This window comes from Bombina bombina, chromosome 5 (genome assembly GCF_027579735.1).
Source record: "Bombina bombina isolate aBomBom1 chromosome 5, aBomBom1.pri, whole genome shotgun sequence".
Taxonomy (NCBI): domain Eukaryota; kingdom Metazoa; phylum Chordata; class Amphibia; order Anura; family Bombinatoridae; genus Bombina; species Bombina bombina.
This window is the reverse complement of record NC_069503.1, coordinates 464217251-464243366: the sequence shown is the minus strand read 5'-3', so window position 1 is coordinate 464243366 and position 26116 is coordinate 464217251. Positions and strand designations below refer to the sequence as shown.

The 26116-nt window shown below is 36.9% G+C and overlaps 1 protein-coding gene across 5 annotated transcripts in view; it reads left to right on the top strand.

Annotated features, from left to right (window-relative positions):
- Positions 1 to 26116, top strand: part of TRAK1 (trafficking kinesin protein 1) — a 353264-nt gene that overhangs the window by 144956 nt on the left and 182192 nt on the right. For all 5 annotated transcript variants that reach the window (XM_053714340.1, XM_053714338.1, XM_053714339.1 and 2 more), the window contains one exon: positions 14788 to 14864. In XM_053714340.1, coding sequence (XP_053570315.1) covers positions 14788 to 14864 — 77 coding nt within the window. The remainder of the gene's footprint in view (positions 1 to 14787; positions 14865 to 26116) is intronic.

Sequence of the window (26116 nt, the reverse complement as noted above, 5' to 3'; positions counted from 1 at the left end):
CTTCTAATTCAGGGTCCTTTCAACCATCCAAATCTAATTTCTCTGAGGCTGACTGCATGGAGATTGAACGCTTGATTCTATCAAAGCGTGGCTTCTCGGAGTCGGTTATTGATACCTTAATACAGGCTAGGAAGCCTGTTACCAGAAAAATTTACCATAAGATATGGCGTAAATATTTATATTGGTGCGAATCCAAGAGTTACTCATGGAGTAAGGTTAGGATTCCTAGGATATTGTCCTTTCTACAAGAGGGTTTAGAAAAGGGCTTATCTGCTAGTTCGTTAAAGGGACAGATTTCTGCTCTGTCTATTCTTCTACACAAACGTCTGGCTGAAGTTCCAGACGTTCAGGCTTTTTGTCAGGCTTTAGCTAGGATTAAGCCTGTGTTTAAGACTGTTGCTCCGCCGTGGAGCTTAAACTTAGTTCTTAACGTTCTTCAAGGCGTTCCATTTGAACCCCTTCATTCCATTGATATCAAGCTGTTATCCTGGAAGGTTCTGTTTTTGATGGCTATTTCCTCGGCTCGAAGAGTCTCTGAGTTATCTGCCTTACATTGTGATTCTCCTTATCTGATTTTTCATTCAGACAAGGTAGTTCTGCGTACTAAACCTGGGTTCTTACCTAAGGTAGTTACTAACAGGAATATCAATCAAGAGATTGTTGTTCCATCACTGTGTCCTAACCCTTCTTCAAAGAAGGAACAACTTTTACATAATCTGGACGTAGTCCGTGCCCTGAAGTTCTATTTGCAGGCAACTAAAGATTTTCGTCAAACTTCTTCCCTGTTTGTCGTTTACTCTGGACAGAGAAGAGGTCAAAAGGCTTCGGCTACCTCTCTCTCTTTTTGGCTTCGTAGCATAATACGTTTAGCCTATGAGACTGCTGGACAGCAGCCTCCTGAAAGGATTACAGCTCATTCTACTAGAGCTGTGGCTTCCACCTGGGCCTTTAAAAATGAGGTCTCTGTTGAACAGATTTGCAAGGCTGCAACTTGGTCTTCACTTCACACTTTTTCAAAATTTTACAAATTTGACACTTTTGCTTCTTCGGAGGCTATTTTTGGGAGAAAGGTACTACAGGCAGTGGTTCCTTCTGTTTAATGTTCCTGCCTTGTCCCTCCCTTCATCCGTGTACTTTAGCTTTGGTATTGGTATTCCATAAGTAATGGATGACCCGTGGACTGACTACACTTAACAAGAGAAAACATAATTTATGCTTACCTGATAAATTTATTTATCTTGTAGTGTAGTCAGTCCACGGCCCGCCCTGTCTTTAAGGCAGATCTAAATTTGAATTAAACTCCAGTCACCACTGCACCCTATGGTTTCTCCTTTCTCGTCTGGTTTTGGTCGAATGACTGAATATGACATGTGAGGGGAGGAGCTATATAGCAGCTCTGCTTGGGTGATCCTCTTGCAGCTTCCTGTTAGGAAGAGATATATTCCATAAGTAATGGATGACCCGTGGACTGACTACACTACAAGAGAAATAAATTTATCAGGTAAGCATAAATTATGTTTTTTATTGTGGTGGTCTGGAAGCAAACCCGCAATATCTCCGTGGTACGCCTGTACTTTCCTTGCATTATACTTTTTTGACAGTATTTTATTTAGTCAATAATGTAAGTGGTGCTTTATAGAAGTGATCTGATTCCTGTTTTATTGTCAAAAAATCAGATGTACACTAATATTTGCATGGCTTTTAAAAAAAAGACTGTAAATTCAAAATTAAACTTTTATGTTTTAGATAGAACATAACGTTCTAATTTAGTTCTGTTATCAAATTTTCTTTGTTCGCTTGGTATCATTTAAGATTAAATCTACATGGTCTTATAGGAGCGTACCACATGTCTTTAGCACGTACAGCAGCAGGGCTTTTCAACATTGTTTATAGCAGCATTATACATTGTTGCAAACAGTGCTGCCACAGAGTGCTATACAAACGTGCACCTATCAAATTATGTATATTTACTTTTCCGCAAATTATATCAAGAAATAAAGCAAATTTGATGTAGAAGTGAATTGGTAAGTTGTACAAAGTGATATGCTCTGTCTGAATCATGAACAATTACTTTTGACTTTACTGTCCCTTTAAAGTTAATCAACTAGACTTGTTTCACCTGTAGCAGTAAAACCAGATTCCTTAGTTTTTCAACAAAATGAAAAATAGCTCTAAAAAAATTAACCTGCATAGTTCAAATGAAAGCAAATGAAAACTTACTTTCCTGTAGAAGAGTTTACATAGCCTTCTGTAGAACCTGTGGTTGACAGGTTGCAGTTATTATTGTGGTGAAGCGTTCCTGCTGTTAAGATATTTTATTTTTTACATCATAACGGATCATTAAAGGGACACTAAACCCAAATTTTATTTCTTTCATGATTCAGATAGAGCATGCAATTTTAAACAACTTTCTAATTTACTCCTGTTATCAATTTTTCTTCATTCTCTTGCTATCTTTATTTACAAAGCAGCAATTTAAATCTTAGGAGCCGGCCCATTTTTGGTTCAGAACCTGTGCTATGCTTGCTTATTGGTTTGCTGAATGTAGCCACCAATAATTAAGCTCCAGAAATGGGAAGACTCCAAAGCTTATGTCCCTGCTTTTCAACCAAAGATACCAAGAGAACAAATGAAAATTAATAATAGACGTAAATCAGAAAGTTGTTTAAAATTGCATGCTTTGTTTGAATCATGAAAGAAAGAAAAAATTGTTTCCTATCCCTTTTAATTTGCGAAATTTGAACAGGAGAAAGATATTTTCCTAATAACCCAAGGATTTTCCACTCTCCCTAATGGCTTTGCTTTAAAGTCCTAATGCAATAATGAAATGTTCATATTCAAAAGGGGATAATTACATACGTAAGCTCTCAGAGTGCTATAATGAACAGAACATGGATAGTGTAGCTGTTAATCACAGGGCATGCTTAGGATTGGCTCTGTAGTGTGAGTATTTTGTTATTGCACTAGTTTTCTACTTTATTATGGGGATAAAAACTTTCTTAATATTTTTTTTCTCTTCTTATGCACGGTTTGTTACTTTTGGATTTATATTTCTCCAACATAGGTGTGTCCGGTCCACGGCGTCATCCTTACTTGTGGGATATTCTCTTCCCCAACAGGAAATGGCAAAGAGCCCAGCAAAGCTGGTCACATGATCCCTCCTAGGCTCCGCCTACCCCAGTCATTCTCTTTGCCGTTGTACAGGCAACATCTCCACGGAGATGGCTTAGAGTTTTTTAGTGTTTAACTGTAGTTCTTTCAGTTCTTCAGGGGGTTCCGTTTGAACCCTTACATTCCGTTGATATTAAGTTATTATCTTGGAAAGTTTTGTTTTTGGTTGCAATTTCTTCTGCTAGAAGAGTTTCAGAATTATCTGCTCTGCAGTGTTCTTCTCCTTATCTGGTGTTCCATGCAGATAAGGTGGTTTTGCGTACTAAACCTGGTTTTCTTCCAAAAGTTGTTTCTAACAAAAACATTAACCAGGAGATAGTTGTGCCTTCTTTGTGTCCTAATCCAGTTTCAAAGAAGGAACGTTTGTTGCACAACTTGGATGTAGTTCGTGCTCTCAAATTTTACTTAGCAGCTACTAAGGATTTCAGACAAACTTCGTCTTTGTTTGTTGTTTATTCTGGTAAACGGAGAGGTCAAAAAAAGCAACTTCTACCTCTCTCTCCTTCTGGATTAAAAGCATTATCCGATTGGCTTATGAGACTGCCGGACGGCAGCCTCCTGAAAGAATCACAGCTCACTCCACTAGGGCTGTGGCTTCCACATGGGCCTTCAAGAACGAGGCTTCTGTTGATCAGATATATAAGGCAGCGACTTGGTCTTCACTGCACACTTTTTCTAAATTTTACAAATTTGATACTTTTGCTTCTTCTGAGGCTATTTTTGGGAGAAAGGTTTTGCAAGCCGTGGTGCCTTCCATTTAGGTGACCTGATTTGCTCCCTCCCTTCATCCGTGTCCTAAAGCTTTGGTATTGGTTCCCACAAGTAAGGATGACGCCGTGGACCGGACACACCTATGTTGGAGAAAACAGAATTTATGTTTACCTGATAAATTACTTTCTCCAACGGTGTGTCCGGTCCACGGCCCGCCCTGGTTTTTTTAATCAGGTCTGATAATTTATTTTCTTTAACTACAGTCACCACGGTAACATATGGTTTCTCCTATGCAAATATTCCTCCTTAACGTCGGTCGAATGACTGGGGTAGGCGGAGCCTAGGAGGGATCATGTGACCAGCTTTGCTGGGCTCTTTGCCATTTCCTGTTGGGGAAGAGAATATCCCACAAGTAAGGATGACGCCGTGGACCGGACACACCGTTGGAGAAAGTAATTTATCAGGTAAACATAAATTCTGTTTTTTCCAAGAAGCTAAGTAGATCGGATTTGTGTTTGGTAAACTTTATTAAATCAAGCCACCAATCAGCAAACCCTATCCAGGTGCTGAACCAAAATGGGTTGGCTCCTAAGCTTACATTCCTGCTTTTTCAAATAAAGATACCAAGAGAACGAATACAAGTTGATAATTAATAAGTTAAAAAGTTGCTTAAAATTGAATGCTTTATCTGAATTATGAGAGAAAAAATTGTGTTTAAAGGGACATTAAACACTTTGAGATGGTTATATAAAATGATAAATAGTATATATATATATATATATATATATATATATATATATATATATATATATATATATATATATATAAAAAACTCTGCAATATACTTTCATTATTATTTTTGTCCCCTTTTCCTGTTATTCCATTCGGAAATTGTGAGTATTTCAATTCATGTTAGAAATAAAATTGCAGAATACCGTTATATTCCACAAAGTCATTGGCTGCACACTCTAGTGACCTATTTATAACTGTCCCCAATTGGCTACAGCAGAGAAAGTAAACTAAGTTACAACATGGCAGCTTTTATTGTTTTATAGACATTAAAACGTTACACTTATTTTGTAAGGATTTAAACAACTAATAAATCTTTAAAAAAAAAAAAAAAAAATACATATACTGTACATATTATTCTCAAACTTATCTTTTCTTTAAATTCTTCATTCTATCTAGCATTTATCTGGTGTTTTAATGTCCCTTATATAAGTTAAAGAGAATACAGCAGTATTAGGGTTTTTTCCTGCTAAACTTTAGGGGCTGATTCCCACAGTCTTGCAAGAAAATCTCTGTGTAACAAGGACAGAAAAAAAAACAACAACTTTAAAACATTTCACATGACACAAAGAAAAACCAATGTCCCTTTAAATCACTTTATGTTTTTGGCAATATCTATATTACTTTTACTGGAAATTTGCGTCTAAAACTGTTTTAGAGAGAATATGCTATGGTCTTGAATAAAAATGCTATAAAATGTAACATTTTGATAAAACTGATTTAAACCTGTAATGTCTTTAAATTAAAAAACAAAACAAACTCCCTCTGGTGCAAGTATTATTTGAACACCAATTGAGATGTTACAAACAAATGCAGACATTACATTAGTCACATCCAACACGTCTTGCAGGTAAACCTTTTATCAGCAATTGTATCCTTGTCATGGGTGGGTCTCTTGGTATTTATTGCTTAGATCTTACTTAGTGGCATATTCTGATAGTCTAGGTAGCAAGGCTTGTTGCTATGATCACAATCGGTGTTTATCTCGGAGAGAACCTGTTACTCTTGACATTGTTTTCACTATTTCAGACAGCAGCTAAGCAGAAAAAAAGGTTGTTGCTGTATTGGTACCACAGATAATATTACTTTAGCACACTGTGATACGTTTTAATGGACCAACATCAATGTTTTTAAAGGGACAGTATACTGTAAAATAGTTTTTCCCTTAATGTGTTTACAATTGCTTTTTTTACCAACTGCAGAGTAAAAAATGTATGAAAATTAGCTTTTTAAGGCTTATTTGTGTATATTAAAGCTCTGATTTTGTGTTTTGAAGCCACAACCTAATAAAATGGGTTGAGCTTGTAGGTATAATCAGATCTCATTACTGTATCACATTGTGCACATATACCTGCTTCTTTATCTTATATCTGTCCTTAAAACAATCACCAGTACTTTGAGAGAACAATGGAAAATCAACATTGTATTACCTTATCTCTGCTTTATCCCACTGGAGTGTAATTTCTTCTGCTGGCTGTGTTTACAAAGCTTATCTATAGCTGGAACGCGCGGCCACAAACTTTCAGAATAGGTGGGGATACCACATGCTAAATCAACAATTTCAAATGCCAATATAAGGGTAAAGGAGCTACTTGTAAACAATGTAATACACTCCAGCAGGTAAAGTGGATCATTGGGAACAAATTAAAGGGGAGAAAATTTTTGAGTAAACTGTCCCTTTAATTCCATTAACGTTCAAGGCCTCACAGGTCTCTTCTACATCTGACGAAGAGACCTGTGAGGTCTTAAAAACTTATAGAATAATAAAAAAATGTTTGTAAAATGGGAGATCTATTTATCAGCTATAAAGTAGTCCTGTCTTAATGTCCTGTTTCATGTGTGAGTTTTTTATCTTAACTTAAAATGCATCTAAGTTTTAACTTAACTTTTTTTTACATGTAAAAACATTTATTATTTTTTAAGTTGTGCTCTTTTACATATATGGTAGAAATCTTTAATTTTAATTATTATGGTTTTTTTGTCCGTTTTAAAAGGTTTAATGCATAATGTCCATGTCCCTTAAAATGTTATTTTTAGGACTATCAATGACAAGTTTCGTATTGCAAGTTTTAGTTACTTCATGAAGTCTCCTCAATATACATACACATAGCATTTACTTTTCTGGATCAATATATTTTGTTAATTAAGTCAAAATGGGTTTAATTTATCATAGTTGTTTAAAAATGTATTTAAAGGGATAGTAAGTATACTTTTTTCTACATTTTAAATTAGTTCAGAGCATATACAAATGTAATGTCTCGTAAGGGACATGAAACCCATTTTTTTTCTTTCAGGATTCAGATAGAACATACAATTTATACAACTTTGCAATTTACTTCTATTATCAAATTTGCTTCATTCACTTTATGTCCTTTGCTGAAGGGGCAGCAATGCAGTACTGAGAACTAGCTGAATACATCTAGTCAGCCAATCTGAAGAGACTAATATGTGCAGACACTGATCACCAGCTAGTTCCCACTAGTGTAGGTTATGTACATTTTCTTTTTTAACAATGGATACTTTCGACTTTCCTATCCCTTAAAGTTATAACCAGAATTGCTCGTTAACATTTTTAATTGACCTTTTTTCGTCCATCCTGAAAGGATAGTAAAAGGTACATTTTTAATTCAAACAAGTGATTCTGGATAAATTGCACTGCATATTCCTTGAACTAATTCAAGTTCGTTTTATCATTAGTCCGTCACCAAGGGATATGTAGGATTTGTGTGATATGGTCATTTATGTATCCTGACCCTGCATATCATTTTATTGTAATGTCTATTGAAACCTCAATAAAAAAAAATAAAGAAAACAAAATTAAAATTAGCACAAAAATATTCAGGTTTTCAAAATAAACTGCATTTTAAAACACCCTCATTTAGTTGCAACAAACAGAGTTTACTGTCCCTTTCAAACTAAGGAAAAGAATAAAATGCTTTCATTTGTATTTATCACTAGTGTCCTTTGCTCACCAAGTCTTACTATGGAGCCGCAATACAGTGCAACCCCCAGAGCAGGACATGGTTTGTGAATCAATTTGAAGGGTATTGCAGTCAATCACTGTGCAGGAGCTGCAGTATATTTGTGAGAGTTAAACCCATAGTTGCCATGGGTCAGTAGTGTAAAAAAAATACAGCATTTAATTTTTTTATTATAATTGCCTTTAAAATGTGTCTAATAAAAACTACTAAAATGGAAGATGACTTGGAAATACTTTATCACCACCAATAATAAAATAGTAAAATATGTGGTCTGCCAGTCTTATGTAGACCTATATATAGCAGCATTCATTCAACTTGTTATAATAGTTAATAGTTAATTGTCATTTAACCAGCTAAAAGAGTTAATTGTATTCAAAGTTTCTGCAGGAACACCCTTTAAAATGGGCTGGGCTTTCTCCCACACACACTGGGAGGTTAATATCTGCTGCTTTTCTATAGAGAATATACCACAGTATTAATTTTTCAGTATAGGCAAAATCAGCTTTTTCAAAAGCCAAAATAAAGGTAAAAATGTATTTGTAAACAATTTAATACACTCAGCAAGTAAAATGGGTCTTTGGAAAAACATTAAAAGAGAGAATATTGTACAGTACGATGTCTCTTTCCCTTATGCAGCTGCTGCTTGCTGTATGCTATTTATTCTCTCACCACACAAAGGCTTACTGCAGCACTTTCTATGACCTCAATTGTATGTCTTCATGAAGCTGGGATTGTATATTCCTGTTACATATTTATCATCTACTAAATAAGCATGCTGATAAATTCAAGGACAGACATGAAAACAAAACTCTGAACGGCAATATAAAATTGTGAACCCACTTATCTATAATAATCTTAATATATATAACGAATAACTATCCCGTTATATAGTAAATCCTACAACATATATGTGAACTATTTCTCAGTTCCAGCCCCCGGGACCCCTAACAAGCACTGGTTTTCAAACCAGTCCTCAGACCCCCTAACAGGCCACAGTTTTTAGGATATCTGAACTAGAGCACAGGTGAATTAATCAACTGATTTACCTGCTCTTGCCCAAGGCAATCCTGAAAACCTGGCTTGTTAGGGAGGTCTGAGGACAGGTTGGAAAACCTTTACACAGATATTTGTATGTTGTACTTTAACACTAATAAATCAGGTGCCAAAAATAAACAAATGCTGCTTCCCGCGGCGACTTTATTTAGCATTCATTTGTGAAACAAATGCTTAGTGGTTATTAACCTGCTCTCTCCCACGTGTACTCTAGTACTAATATTGTGACATTTTTAGGGGTCTCAAGGACTGGAATTGAGAAACACTGACTTTAAAAGATACTATTTATAAAATAATTTATGTCTGAACCACTGATTTTGGAACACTAACCAGAATCCTTTGTTTTCAGTTCATAATACTACTTATATGTAGGATGAAACAATGTCCCAGGGTAGCGCATCACTGTATAAGTTTCAAGATGCCTGATGGGGTACTCTGTAGAGAACAATGATTTGCATGTTACTGACTGGTGTATCTCTTTAAAGGGACATAAAATTGCAACAAGTAAAGTCTCTAATGAGCATTTTGTTATTGCCCTGTTGCATATGTTTAATAGTCAGCTTCAAAGCTAGGTGATGCTGGTGAGCCAATGACGAGAGGCATATATGTTTTACCACCAATCAGCAGCTATCTCCCAGTTGTGCATTGCTGCTGCTGGGGATATGTGCATATGCTTTCTCAACAATGGATACCAAGAGGACAAAGTACTTTTTATAAGTTATTTGAATTGTGTCTTAAATTGTGAAGTTAAATTTTTACTTTCATGTCCCTTTAAAAATCTCATCCAGCAAGGACTTGGATAATGAACTCCTTTGCAGCAGTTAAAGTTAAGAAGGGAATTTGCCTAAAAATATTTTTTAACAAAATAGAATATTTTATTTTTGCTTTTTTAAATTACATTTCAAGAGACTTTTAAATTTATTTCTGTTATCAAATGTACTCTGTTCTATTGGCATCCTTTGCTGAAAAGCTCACTACTGGGTACTAGCTGGGTGATTAGTGGCTATGCACATATGTCTCCTGTGATTGGCTCACCATTTGTGCACAGATAGGTCCTAGTAGTGTAGTGCTGCTTTGGAACAGAATTTAATGGTGTGTTTAAAAGAATCTGAAACTCATTTTTTTTCTTTCACTATTAAAATAGAGCATACAGTTTTAACCAACTTTCCAAACTTCTTCTGTTATATAAATGTGCTTCCTTCTCTTGGTATCCTTTATTGATGATTAGTATACCTAGGTAAGCTAAGGAGCAACAATGCACTACTGAGAGCTAGCTGCTAATTGGTTACTGCTCATATATGCCTCTTGTTGTTATTTGTTTAGCCTATGTGTTCAGCTAACTCCCAGTAGTGTGTTGATGCACATTCAACAAAGGATACCAAAATAATTAAGCACATTTTATAATAATAAACTGGAAAGTTGTTTGCTCTATCCGAGTCATGAGAGAACAAATTAGGGTTTACTGTCCCTTTAACTCATTTTGCAGAGGTTAAACACATAGTTGTATACAAGCAATAGTTCCATAACATTCTCTAACACATTAGAAAATTTTCTTTTTTTGCACTATGTCCCTTTAACACTGTGCTTTGGACAGTTATCTGCTTGGCACACAAGTACACAAAACTATTGTTCCTTGGAACATTGTAACATATATAATAAATGTATAAATACTTTATAATGTTTTGTTATACGTTTTTTCTTATCAAATAGAATTATGCCTAGCAGAACTATTGGGCAAAACAAACGTATTGTGCGCTTCTGTAACCATAGCATTGCTGCCATAATAAATCTCTCGCCTTCATTATATATTATCAGTGATTAACTGCAGACTCATGTGAAAAGCTGCGTAGTTATTTTTAGGTGCACAGATGATGCATTGTGGGATGGTGCTGCTTTGCGATAATGGTGCATACACCAAGGTATAAAACTATGCCGACAAGTGCACCTGTCAGGCTGTGCCGCTCCTAGAACCTTTAATCCCAGTGGGGTTTGTTTGCTTCCAATCTGAACCAAATGATCTAATAATATATTATAGATTTATTTTAATTAATAGAATAGATTTAAACAGTTAAGAAAAATAGTTCCTTGAATCATAAATTCATTACTATAGAAGTGTGTTATTCAGACGTGCCCATATTCTATAGAGATTTTTTACTAAAGAATGAAGTGATATGTGAATTGTAGTGAATTATCTGCACAGCATCACACTGGAACTGGTAATTCTGAGGAGAAAGTTAAAGGGATACATGGGTGCATTTCAATTTGAAATAGAAGAATGTTTGGCTAACTAGATTTGTTCAGCTAGTAGTGCAATACTGTTCCCTCAGCAAATGATTCTAATAGAAGTAAATTGGAAAGTTGTGTAAAATTGTATGTTCTATCCATATCATGAAAGAAAATGTTGGGGTTTCCTGTCCCTTTAAAGGGGCAATATTCTATTTTTCTATCATTGATATTAGGGAGCAGTATTCAAGCATGGTAGGTTTTGTTTTTTACCTAATTGTAACAAGGTAAAAATGTTTAAATGGAACTTGAAACTAATTTAGCTGTATCAGTTGGGGAACTTTCCTTTGAGGCTCTTTAACCGTTAGCTACAAATGCTCTTGGTCAACCAAATAAATACCTCTTTGCTTAATGAGCTTTACCAAGAAGTAGCTATGGGTTTAATGAGCATTAGCAGTAAGTAGCTATCGGCTTAATGAGCATTACTGAGAAGTACACAACCAATACAGTTGTATTAGTTACAAGCTAAACAGCTTATATTTCACATTAAATTACTGGAAAATCAGGCAAAATAAAGTATATTGGTTTAGAATATTTTATGTGGGTTTCATTTCTATTTTGCAAGCAATCTTTAGTTACAGTGTAAAGCTAATGTAAAAGAAGAGCATACTTTGGATAAGTAAAGTGACTGAGGATGATATTTCTGTATTCTTGTGAACTTTCCTCACTTCACCTGGTATTTGCTTTGCTTTATTCTCAGGAACTTATTTTTTATGAATCACGTTACATTAGGCACACGTACTATCTGGTATTCATGTTACTTAGCAAATACAAGAAATCAACTCAGTTTTTCATTTTAAAAATGTCTCATTAATATGCAGATAGATGGAATAGCAGTGTTGTGGCTCTCACATCTTAAAGCGACAAGCAGGGCTGGATTTATAAAAAGGCAGAGTAGGCATGTGCCTACAGGCTTCCTCCATAGAGGGGCACCTACCTATACAGGTCAGTAAGCAACGTTAACTAATATGGCTGCAGACAGTGAAATAAAAGCACTGCACATGCTTATTGTGACCTTAACAAAGATGGCTGCCACACACACGCAGTACTGTTATTTCACTGCTAGCTGCTATCTTAGTTAAAGGGACATGAAACCCAAATTTGTTTCTTTTATGATTCAGATAGAACGTACATTTTTAAGCAATTTTCCAATTTACTTCTGTTATAAATTTTGCTTTATTTTCTTGATATCCTTTATTGAAAGAGCAGCAATGCATTACTGGAGTTCACTGAATACACTGGTAAACCAATGAAATAAGGCATATATGAGCAGCCACCAATCAGCAGCGAGCTTCCAGCCCCTAAGCCAACCTAGGCATGCTTTTCAACAAAGGATACCAAGAGAACTAAGCAAATTAGATAATAGAAGTATTGATTAGTTGTTTAAAATTGTAGGCTCTGTAAGAATCATGAAATAAAATTTTGGGGTTTCATGTCCCTTTAAGATCACCAGCACAGAAGGGAAAAGTAATTGGGAAGCTTAGGGGAGCTTTATATTTTGGTGCCTACAGGCACCTGGGCTGTAAATCCGGCCCTGGTGACTAGTAAACAATTTTAGCACGAAATACACGAAAAGCAGGGAAAAAAAAAACCCTCAAAGTGTACTGCAGTTTTTTTTTCTCACAAAGCGTAATTAAACATTTTAGGGGAAATTAAATTTTGAGTTTAATACTCTTTAAAAACCCAAATGTTTTATTTCATGATTCAGATAGAGCTTGCATTTGTAAGCAACTTTCTAATTACCTCCTATTATCCATTTTTCTTTGTTCTCTTGGTATCTTTATTTAAAAAGAAGGAATGTAAGCTTAGGAACCGCCCCATCTTTGGTTCATCACCTGGGTAGCGCCTAAATGTAGCGATCAATCAGCAAGCGCTAACCTGGGTGCTGAACAAAAAAATTGACTGGCTCCTAAGCTTACATTCCTGCTTTTTCAATTAAATGTTCATAGAGAACGAAGAAAATTTATAATCGGAGTAAATTAGAAAGTTGCTTAAAATTGCATGCTCTATCTGAATCATCAAAAAACAAATTGGGTTTAATATCCTTTTAAATGTTGGCACAAATGGCAATGGGACAGATATGCAGATTGTAAGCTCTTCAGCCATGAAGAGGGACCTCTTTTTCTTGTAATAATTTGCTTTGTTCAGTCCATATTTTATATCTTATTTTTGTTTGCTGTGAATCAGTGTTATTGTATCCTACGTATGCACCCAGTGCTACTAATTTAGTAGTGGTTTATAAAATAATTCAATGTGCAACGTATTTTATATAAAGTGAAACTGATTAACATATTTATTACACATTTCGCCACATGAAATTGTAACATCTATTGAACTTATTGAAGACTATAACTTTAAGACTGCGGAACTGGTGAATTTTTTTATTTTTTTTTAAGAATAGATGCAGAAGAATGCAAAAATGTGGGCCACACAATGAGAATTTTACATTCCAAGATCTGTCAAGCACTTTAATATTGAGTTTTGTTTTTGTTTTGTTTTTCTTCAATTACTGGGACAGTAAGCATCTTGAGATTTTAATAATGAAATGTTTAGTTATGCAAAGTAAAACAACATTATTTATTTTGTCCCCATTTCTTGAAATTTTGCTCTAAAATTTCTAGATAGTGATCAGAGCTGGAAATGATTAAAGCTAACCATGTTTCATATCCTTCCCTAACTGGCTTGAACAGATAACAGACTGACAAACTGTGCAAATAATATTAATAGACAATTATGACAGTGACTAGCGGTGTTAGCTGCAGACACAAATAAGGCAAGTGATGAGTGAAGTTTGGCTATTGAAAAACAACTTCAGCAAACAAGATGTTAGTTTGTTTTAAAACATTTTCGATTTAAAGGGACAGTCAAAATGAAACTATGATTCAGATAGGGCATGTAATTTTATAAAAGTTTCCAATTTACTTTTATCATAAAATTTTCTTTATACTCTTAGTATTCTTTGTTGAAATCTAAACCTAGGTAGGCTCATATGCTAATTTCTAAGCCCTTGAAGGCTGCCTGTTATCTTAGTGCGTTTTGACAGTTTCACAGTTAGACAGTGCTAGTTCATGTGTTATATAGGTATCATTTTGCTCACTCCCGTGGAGTTATTAATGAGTCAACACTGATTGGCTAAAATGTAAGTATCAAAAGAACTGAGATAAGGGGGCAGTATGCAGATGCTTAAATACCAGGTAATCAAAGAGGTAAAAAGTGTATTAATATAACAGTGTTTGTTATGCAAAACTGGGGAATTTGGGTAATAAAGGAATTATCTATCTTTTTAAACAATAAACATTTTCAAGTAGACTGTCCCTTTAATTATATGTTCTATAGCAAGACAACAGAAATGTCTTGTAATTACAAGGTATTTACTGACTTTTTAAGTATATGTCATGTGTATCAGTTGTGTAAAAACTAGTGTTTTGCACAATGCTTCAGTTGACTAGTTTACATAATTAGTGGCTTGGGTGAATGATGGATAACATTATTTTATTGCCAGCGTTTATAGCTAGGCCAATGTTAGACTCACAGCCGGCTCCTAAACTTTCATTACTGCTTTTTCAAATAAAGATACCAAAAGAACAATGAAAAAATTATAATATGAGTAAATTAGAAAGTTGCTTAAAATTGCATGCTCTATCATAAAAAAAAAAAATTGTGTTTTGTATCCCTTTAAATAGTGAACGTTTATGGCAATGTTTAGTATGAGAAAAATGTTGTTGATGGAAGTTGAACATTTATTCTTTTCACACATGAACAACTTAATGTTTACACAGTTTATTTATTCTTTTTACAGTTCTATGCGCTGAAAGAGTGGGCCAGATGACTAAAACATACAATGATATAGATGCTGTTACACGTCTACTTGAAGAGGTGAGTAGCTTTATTAGGGTGTTTGGTATTTTTATTCGTATAGTGTTGTCCATATACACATATACCATTTAAACATAAAAAGAAATAAGAAAACACATGGGAATTGCCCATTCCGAGCTGACTTTTGTTTAACCTTTTTGTAGGGGAGAGGAATAGTTTGGTGCAGGCAATAGTACAATAATAAAATGCTTTAGCACATTAGAACATTTTATTATTATTCCTGAGAGAAAAACAGATTTATTCTTCTCCATAACTTTCTTTCTTCATGCTCTTATGATACCTTTGCTGACATATTTGCAGGGATTTTTTGTGGGGGTACTCACCAGTACGTAACTAAGTACCACTATCTCTGCCATCATATAACACGTAATATTTGTAATTTCATGTAAATACTTTAGTTTTCACAAGAAAAGGCTGCAAAATATATCAAACGTTGTAAATAACTTTGTCCCTTTTGCTTTTCTCAAAGTTACTGAGCATTATATATCAATCAATGAGTACCTGTGTCCTGTCAAATAAGCCAATTAATAAGATTAGCCAATCACGTCCCTTCCAGTGACATGGAATCAGCTGTCTGACCACAAATTCTCTCACTGCCCTTGCGCTCCACCGCATTCCCGAACGTGTCACTGCATGCCAATCGCCACACATCACTGCGTTGTTAATCAGATATGCTGCACTCTAATTCCCCCATCTTCACTATCTTTTTTGCCTCTGCCTGGGGGGTACAGACGGATGCAAAAAGATAGTGAAGATGGGGAAATTACAGTGCAGCGTATATTTGTCTAATTAACAACGCATACAATGGAAGTAGCAGATCAGTTCCTTTGTCAAGATTTGCTACCTGCGGTGGAGCGCATGCACAGTGAGGGAATTTGTGGTCACACAGCTGATTCCACGTCATCAGAAGTGATGTGATTGGCTGATCTGAAAGAACACCAGCACTTTTTTTTTTTTCTTTCAACAATGCACTTCATATAGGCATTGTGGATTTTGTTTAAAGTGATGGTAAATGTCAGACTATAAGAATGTTGCAATGAAAAATATATTAGTTTGCAAGTAAAGCCACATAATTATTATTTTTTTTAATATTATTAAATAATAAAAGATTTATAATCCTATTTTTTTTTTTTTTTCGCTGGGCTGTAATGTATACAGCAGTCAAATCCACTCTCTACATATACTTTCTAAGGGCTTTAAAGGGATATAATACTCATATGCTAAATCATTTGAAACTGATGCAGTATAACTGTAAAAAGCTGACAGGAAAATATCACCTGAGCATCTCTATGTAAAAAAGGAAGTTTTTACCTCACAATTTCCTCAGCTCAGCAGAGTACGTTCTGAGTAAAAAGTTATGCTCAGCTGCAGGTAAAAAAAATGAAGAAATGAACAGCAGCCAATCAGCATCAGCAGTGCTGAGGTCATGAACTCTTTTACTGCGATCTCATGAGATTTCACTTAACTCTCATGAGATTTCATAGCAAACTTCCTTTAAACTGAATAGGGAAATAAGATGAGAATGCACGTAAGCTCACCCCTTCCGCTGTCCCGGGACAGACATACTGATTTGCTGCTTAGAAGTCCTTTACAATGGGATGTGGCTACTGAGAAACTTTTGAGGTAAAATATCTTTCTTTTTTACATAGAGATGTTCAGGTGATATTTTCTAGTCAGCTTTTTACAGCTATGCTGCATCACTTTCAAGTGTTAAAACATTTGGGTATTATGGCCCTTTAAAGGGTCTGGACTTCAAGATTGTCAAATAACACACATGCTGATTGGATGTTCACTAAAATTCTCATAAAAAAAAAAAGTTCATCCAAGTGGGCCGGCAAAACACTGCAATAGAAGCATTACTATATACATTAATTTAACCCTTTAACAGATGGATTAAAAACAGAAAAGATACACATTTTTTTTTTTTAATGGCAAAAATTAAATAAATGGCATTTGATTAGTTAAGGTTTACCATCACTTTAAATCAAATTGATTTAAATCACAGTTTACATCACTAGTCAGTAAGACCAATTTACATTGATTTAAATCATGGTTTTCATTTTTAGAATAATCATTTTTCAGATTTTTTTCCAATTATATCAGACAATTACTGATTTAGTTCCATATCAAAAGATATGCATAGATAGATCATTGAAATGAATGAAATTATTGGGAGATTAACTATCTCCAGTTTTAATTGGTTAATCCTATATTATTAAAGGCCAGGTATGTTTGTCCGATGCAGTCATGCGAAGTAGAGACTGCAACATGAGACAAACATACCTAGCCATATGGAAGGATCAGTCAGTGAGGATCAAACAGCAGAGAGGGGCGGGCGAGGGTCCGCGAGAGGGGGGGCAGGAGCGGTTGGGACAGAAAAAAAAAAGTTGACAGCAGCAGGTAAGGGGAGGGAGGGAGAGGGGATCCAAGTGGATGGGGATTGTGGTCCGTGTACACTGGCTTTAAGACTAGTATTTCAAATTTAATAAACTTTTAAGCTGTATTTTAGTGGAAGGAGAAAAATGATTGCCTTAATAATAATAGCATTATATTTCATTTTTAATGCTTGCCCCTCCCTCCTCACACTTAAGTCCTTGTGCAGATCTACCCCACTCCAAACAATGTTCTATTCAGCGAGCTTCATGAAACTTAGTATGGGTTGATTCTGTGTACATAGATTTGCAGGGGAGCAATAGCATTAAAGGGACAGTAAGTAAAATCAAAATTAAACTTTCATGATTCATAAAGAACATGCAATTTTTAACAATTTGGTTCTCTTACCTAATTTGCTTTGTTCATTGTTGAAAAGCATACATAGGTAGGCTCAGAAGCAATGTACTACTGTGCTGCTTGTCACCATCTCACCAAATGTTCATCTAGGCCCCAGTAGAGCATTGCTCTCCTTCAGCAAAGGATACCAAGAGAAAAAAGCTAATTTAATAATAGAAGTTAATCTGAAACTAAAGCTTATCTATTCTGAAATATAGAATAGTTTTTTTAATTATATATAGCAAGATGCTGTATATTTATGGCTGTAATGTTTAATTTTTGTTTGTTGGTAAATTAATTTAATTAATCCATTCACAATGTCGCGCTCTCCCAGAGGATTCTGTCAGATTATTTTGGGTAATTTTTGTATCTTGAAGATATTATCACATATTATTGGTTTTGTAGTTCTTAAAACTGAATTTGTGTCTGCAGAAATAACATCTTAAATAGAAACTATCTTTAGATGGATTTTTCCTCAAAAATTATTTAAAAAAAAATAAATCACTTAAATCTATTACTTATATATCTTAATTATATATGTAATCCAGACTGGTAACTCATGACAGCCTCTTATGGAATGACTAAAGTATAATCCCTTTTTATGTTAAAACCCCCCACAAAGTTATAAGGAAGGATTTACGTATTTTTTTACCTTTCTGTCAGTGACTGTAATCTTGCAAATAACTTTCTACCTATTAGTTTGATTGAATTGAAATGCTCGGATAAATCCTTTAAGTCACATGGGTGTACTGTACGTTCTCTAATTTGCATAATGACGCACTGCCTGTATAGACCAAATGCAACTCCCCAAACACTGTAAACTTTGACAGAAACCTGAATGGTGACAGACGCCATAGAGCTGATCTATGTTGTCATCTACCTATGTGATTCCTGACACACAGCTTGGTGTGAACAAGTAAATCATTAGTCATTTTTAATGTACCTTTCAAAATATCCATTCCTTATCATTTATAACAAGTTAGAAAATTCCAGATTTTTATATATAAATATATATCATTCTAAATGTAGAAAATTCCAGTATGTGTGTGTGTATGTGTGTGTGTGTGTGTGTGTATATGTATATATATATATGTATGTGTATATATATATATATATATATATATATATATATATATATATATATATATATATATATATATATATATACACACACATACACACTATGCACTATTTCTCTTGTTAAGTGTAGTCAGTCCACGGGTCATCCATTACTTATGGGATTATATCTCTCCCCAACAGGAAGTTGCAAGAGGATCACCCAAGCAGAGCTGCTATATAGCTCCTCCCCTCACATGTCATATCCAGTCATTCTCTTGCAAGTCTCAACAAAGGAGGTTGTGAGAGGAGACAGGAGTTTTTTTACTTAATTCTTCAGTCAAAAGTTTGTTATTTTAAAATGGCACCGGAGTGTGCTGTTTTTTCTCTCAGGCAGTATATAGAAGAAGATGATCTGCCTGCGTTTTTCTATGATCTTAGCAGACGTAACTAAGATCCACTGGCTGTTCTCGTGCATTCTGAGGAGGGGTAACTTCAGAAAGGGGAATAGCATGCGGGGTCCTCCGCAAATGAGGTATGTGCAGTATAATATTTTCTAGGAATGGAATTGACTAAGAAAACACTGCCGTTACCCATATGATGTAAGTACAGCCTTTAATGCAGTAGTAGCGACTGGTATCAGGCTGTTAAATGTATGCGCAGTTGAGTTATTTTCTAGGGACTAGAATTTGACTGAGAAAATACTGTTAATACTGAAATAAATGTATAAGCCTTAACTGCAGTAGAAGCGACTGGTAGCAGGCTTAGTGATAACTTTACATAACACTGGAAAAGTTGTTTTTAAAACGTTTACTGGCATGTTATTCGTTTTGTAAGGTACTTTTGGTGATAAATCTTTTTGGGCATGATTTTTTTCCACATGGCTAACGTTTATTTCTGCATAGAAACCGTTGTAACAGGTCTCCCACTGTTGTAATATGAGTGGGAGGGGCCTTTTTTAGCGCCTTGTTGTGCAGATAAAATTCTAGCACAGTCTTCCTGCCTTTTCCTCCTTGATCCAGGACGTCTCCAGAGAGCTCAGGGGTCTTCAAAATTCAATTTTGAGGGAGGTAATCAGTCACAGCAGACCTGTGACAGTGTGTTTGACTGTGAGAAAAATGTTAAATCTAAAATTGATTATCCGGTTGTGGGTATTGAGGGGTTAATCATCCGTTTGCTAGTGGGTGCAATCCTCTGCTAAATTCATACATTTATTGTTAAAATTGTTGGCTATAACTGAATTAGTTCATTGTTATTTCAACTGTGACAGTTTTTTTGTGTTTTTAAAAGCGCTGCTGCGTTTTTTCATATTGCTTGTAAATTCACTGACAGTTTTTTTCCAAGCTTGCTAGCCTTCATTGCTAGTCTGTTAAACATGTCTGATACAGATGAATCTACTTGTTCATTATGTTTAAAAGCCAATGTGGAGCCCAATAGAAATTTGTGTACCAATTGTATTGATGTTACTTTAAATAAAAGTCAGTCTTTACCGGTAAAGAAATTATCACCAGACATCGAGGGGGAAGTTATGCCGTCTAACTCTCCTCACGTGTCAGTACCTTCGCCTCCCGCTCAGGAGGTGCGTGAGATTGTGGCGCCAAGTACATCAAGGCCCTTACAAATCACTTTGCATGATATGGCTAATGTTATGAAAGAAGTATTATCTAATTTGCCTGAGTTAAGAGGCAAGCGCGATAGCTCTGGGTTTAGGACAGAGCGCGCCGATGAAACGAGAGCCATGTCCGATACTGCGTCACAATTTGCAGAACATGAGGACGGAGAGCTTCATTCTGTGGGTGACGGATCTGATCCGGGGAGACCGGATTCAGAAATTTCAAATTTTAAATTTAAGCTTGAGAACCTCCGTGTATTGCTAGGGGAGGTGTTAGCGGCTCTGAATGATTGCGACACGGTGGCAATCCCAGAGAAATTATGTAGGCTGGATAAATACTATGAGGTACCGGTGTGTACTGACGTTTTTCCTATACCTAAAAGGCTTACAGAGATTATTAGCAAGGAGTGGGATAGACCCAGTGTGCCTTTTTCCCCTCCTCCGATATTTAGAAAAATGTTCCCAATAGACACCACACGAGACTTATGGCAGACGGTCCCTAAGGTGGAGGGAGCAGTTTCTACTTTAGCCAAGCGTACCACTATCCCGGTGGAGGATAGTTGTGCTTTCTCAGATCCAATGGATAAAAAATTAGGTTACCTTAAGAAAATGTTTGTTCAACAAGGTTTTATCTTACAGCCCCTTGCATGCATTGCGCCCGTCACTGCTGCGGCGGCATTCTGGTTTGAGTCTCTGGAAGAGGCTATTCGCACAGCTCCATTGGATGAGATTATGAACAAGCTTAAAGCCCTTAAGCTAGCTAATGCATTTGTTTCGGATGCCGTGGTGCATTTAACCAAACTAACGGCTAAGAACTCCGGATTCGCCATCCAGGCGCGCAGAGCGCTAAGGCTTAAATCCTGGTCAGCAGATGTAACTTCTAAATCTAAATTGCTTAATATTCCTTTCAAAGGGCAAACCTTATTCGGGCCCGGCTTGAAAGAAATTATTGCTGACATTACTGGAGGTAAGGGTCACTCCCTTCCTCAGGACAGGGCCAAATCAAAGGCCAAACAGTCTAATTTTCGTGCCTTTCGTAATTTCAAGGCAGGAGCAGCATCAACTTCCTCCGCCCCAAAACAGGAAGGGACTGCTACTCGTTACAGACAGGGTTGGAAAGGCAACCAGTCTTGGAACAAGGGCAAGCAGGCCAGAAAACCTGCTGCTGCCCCTAAGACAGCATGAAGTAAGGGCCCCCTGTCCGGAAACGGATCTAGTGGGGGGCAGACTTTCTCTCTTTGCCCAAGCTTGGGCAAGAGATGTCCAGGATCCCTGGGCGTTGGAGATCATATCTCAGGGATATCTTCTGGACTTTAAAGCTTCTCCTCCACAAGGGAGATTTCATCTTTCAAGGTTATCAGCAAACCAAATAAAGAAAGAGGCGTTTCTACGCTGTGTACAAGACCTCTTATTAATGGGGGTGATCCACCCAGTTCCGCGGTCGGAACAAGGGCAAGGATTTTATTCAAATCTGTTTGTGGTTCCCAAGAAAGAGGGAACCTTCAGACCAATCTTGGACTTAAAGATCCTAAACAAGTTCCTAAGAGTTCCATCATTCAAAATGGAAACTATTCTAACCATCCTACCCATGATCCAAGAGGGTCAGTACATGACCACAGTGGACTTAAAGGATGCCTACCTTCACATACCGATTCACAAGGATCATTATCGGTATCTAAGATTTGCCTTCCTAGACAGGCATTACCAGTTTGTAGCTCTTCCCTTCGGGTTAGCTACGGCCCCAAGAATCTTTACAAAGGTTCTGGGCTCACTTCTGGCGGTACTAAGACAGCGAGGCATAGCGGTGGCTCCGTCCCTAGACGACATTCTGATACAAGCGTCAAGTTTTCAAACTGCCAAATCTCATACAGAGATAGTTCTGGCATTTCTGAGGTCGCATGGGTGGAAGGTGAACGTGGAAAAGAGTTCTCTATTACCACTCACAAGGGTTCCCTTCTTAGGGACTCTTATAGATTCTGTAGAGATGAAAATTTACCTGACGGAGGCCAGGTTATCAAAACTTCTAAATGCTTGCCGTGCCCTTCATTCCATTCCACACCCGTCAGTAGCCCAGTGCATGGAAGTAATCGGCTTAATGGTAGCAGCAATGGACATAGTACCATTTGTGCGCCTGCATCTCAGACCGCTGAAATTATGCATGCTCAGTCAGTGGAATGGGGATTACTCAGATTTGTCCCCTCTAATAAATCTGGATCAAGAGACCAGGGATTCTCTTCTCTGGTGGCTTTCTCGACTCCATCTGTCCAAAGGGATGACCTTTCGCAGGCCAGATTGGACGATTGTAACAACAGATGCCAGCCTTCTAGGTTGGGGCGCAGTCTGGAACTCCCTGAAGGCTCAGGGATCGTGGACTCAGGAGGAGAAACTCCTCCCAATAAATATTCTGGAATTAAGAGCGATATTCAATGCTCTTCTAGCTTGGCCTCAGTTGGCAACACTGAGGTTCATCAGATTTCAGTCGGACAATATCACGACTGTGGCTTACATCAACCATCAAGGGGGAACCAGGAGTTCCCTAGCGATGTTGGAAGTATCAAAGATAATTCGCTGGGCAGAGTCCAACTCTTGCCACCTGTCGGCAATCTATATCCCAGGCGTGGAGAACTGGGAGGCGAACTTCCTAAGTCGTCAGACTTTTCATCCGGGGGAGTGGGAACTTCATCCGGAGGTCTTTGCTCAACTAATTCATCGTTGGGGCAAACCGGAACTGGATCTCATGGCTTCTCGACAGAATGCCAAACTTCCTTGCTACGGATCCAGGTCCAGGGACCCAGGAGCGGCGCTGATAGATGCTCTAGCAGCCCCTTGGGGTTTCAACATGGCTTATGTGTTTCCACCATTTCCGCTGCTTCCTCGGCTGATTGCCAAGATCAAACAGGAGAGAGCATCGGTGATTCTGATAGCACCTGGTATGCAGATCTAGTGGGCATGACGTCCTGTCCACCATGGTCTCTACCTCTGAGACAGGACCTTCTAATTCAGGGTCCTTTCAACCATCCAGATCTAATTTCTCTGAGGCTGACTGCATGGAGATTGAACGCTTGATTCTATCAAAGCGTGGCTTCTCTGAGTCAGTTATTGATACCTTAATACAGGCTCGGAAACCTGTTACCAGAAAAATTTACCATAAAATATGGCGTAAATACTTATATTGGTGTGAATCCAAGAGTTACTCATGGAGTAAAGTTAGGATTCCTAGGATTTTGTCCTTTCTACAAGAGGGTTTAGAAAAGGGTTTATCCGCTAGTTCATTAAAGGGACAGATTTCTGCTCTGTCTATTCTGTTACACAAACGTCTGGCAGATGTTCCAGACGTTCAGGTTTTTTGTCAGGCTTTGGCTAGGATTAAGCCTGTGTTTAAGACTGTTGCTCCGCCGTGGAGCTTAAACTTAGTTCTTAAAGTTCTTCAAGGTGTTCCGTTTGAACCCCTCCATTCCATTGATATTAAGCTATTATCTTGGAAAGTTTTGTTTTTGATGGCTATTTCCTCGGCTCGAAGAGTCTCTGAGTTATCTGCCCTACACTGTGATTCTCCTTATCTGATTTTCCATTCAGACAAGGTAGTTCTGCGTACTAAACCTGGGTTTTTACCTAAGGTGGTTTCTAACAGGAATATCAATCAAGAGATTGTTGTTCCATCATTATGTCCTAACCCTTCTTCAAAGAAGGAACGACTTTTGCATAATCTGGACGTAGTCCGTGCCCTGAAGTTCTATTTACAGGCAACTAAAGATTTTCGTCAAACTTCTTCCCTGTTTGTCGTTTACTCGGGACAGAGGAGAGGTCAAAAGGCTTCGGCTACCTCTCTCTCCTTTTGGCTTCGTAGCATAATACGTTTAGCCTATGAGACTGCTGGACAGCAGCCTCCTGAAAGAATTACAGCTCATTCCACTAGAGCTGTGTCTTCCACCTGGGCCTTTAAAAATGAGGCCTCTGTTGAACAGATTTGCAAGGCTGCAACTTGGTCTTCACTTCACACTTTTTCAAAATTTTACAAATTTGACACTTTTGCTTCTTCGGAGGCTATTTTTGGGAGAAAGGTGCTTCAGGCAGTGGTTCCTTCCGTTTAAAGTTCCTGCCTTGTCCCTCCCATCATCCGTGTACTTTAGCTTTGGTATTGGTATCCCATAAGTAATGGATGACCCGTGGACTGACTACACTTAACAAGAGAAAACATAATTTATGCTTACCTGATAAATTTATTTCTCTTGTAGTGTAGTCAGTCCACGGCCCGCCCTGTCTTTTAAGGCAGACCTAAATTTTAATTAAACTCCAGTCACCACTTCACCCTATGGTTTCTCCTTTCTCGTCTTGTTTCGGTCGAATGACTGGATATGACATGTGAGGGGAGGAGCTATATAGCAGCTCTGCTTGGGTGATCCTCTTGCAACTTCCTGTTGGGGAGAGATATAATCCCATAAGTAATGGATGACCCGTGGACTGACTACACTACAAGAGAAATAAATTTATCAGGTAAGCATAAATTATGGGTTTTTTTTAGAGCATCTACTTTTTGCACTATCCCTTGTTTGCCTATTTAACCCTTGCAAAGGAGTTAATTGCATAGCTACATTTTCACTTGGGATCCAGAATACATTCCAACTGCAGGGCAGGACAAAGCCAATGAGCCAGTTAGAAGCAGCATATGCATATAGCCGCCTATCACTGGTCCTGTCCTGCTTAGGAACTTCTATGTGTTGTGGCTCCAAAGGGGTACTTAACCCTTTGTGGTGAATAAACAGAAGTAGGAAAGAATATTAGTGCAATATTTGCATGCTATTTTTGCTTTAGAATGTCCCTTTAAATATGTACAGCTGTAGTTTTGTTTTTTACAATTACATTTTTAAATATCCTCTTTTAGATTGATCAGTGAACTAAAGAAAATCATTAATTACAATGTCCCTTTAAAGGAACATTAAATAATTTATATACTAGTGAAATAGCTATAGTGTAGTAGATCACAGTAAAATCAATGAAATATTATACCTGTATAAAGCTATCAATCCCTTTGCTGCCTAACAGATTCACAGCCATATACACTGTAAGGATTTCTGTGCCTCACCTCTTTGCAATTGTAGAAAATGTTCATAAAACAATAGTACCTGTGATTGTAATGTTCTAGAGATTGTATATCAGTGTGAGCAGCTGATAAATCAGTGTTCCTACAGTTCTAATTAAGTATTTTATAGCATTTCTCTTTTCCAAAGAACAAGCTCTGAAAAACATTCCAAGAGGTCTGCCAGGAAATTGTCATGGAAACAGCAGGAACAAAACAAACCATAAAACAGCAAGCTGCTCATTTTCTCTCATTTTCTTTTAAAAATTAGATACAGTTGTGAATGATCGTAATAAGTGTTCAAGTTGTTGCTTTTTTATTTCTAGTAAATTTACTGTATATGTAATTTGAATGTACTTTATATTAAGATGATGTTGTATGTGATGCAAATATAATTAGCAACCAATGCCCCTTACACTGGCTCTTGATTATGTATTAATTTACTTAAATGGACATTAAGGTAATTTTGTTATCTTTGTTGCTTCTTAAAGTGGGCATCTCAAACAAGCAATTGACAAGTTTATTGTATTCAGAGATGCTGCAGGTTAGACATTCATATTGGTTGGATGGACTCATTCACTTGCACTCCACACTATGAGGTTGATTTATGATGCAGTCTCTTGTTTACATATCCTTCCTATAACCAATACTACATCACTGAAATATTCTGTGTAGTGGTGATTTCAGGAGGCAAAAGCAGCTATTTCAAATGGCAAAGTAAAGGATATATTTGAAAAC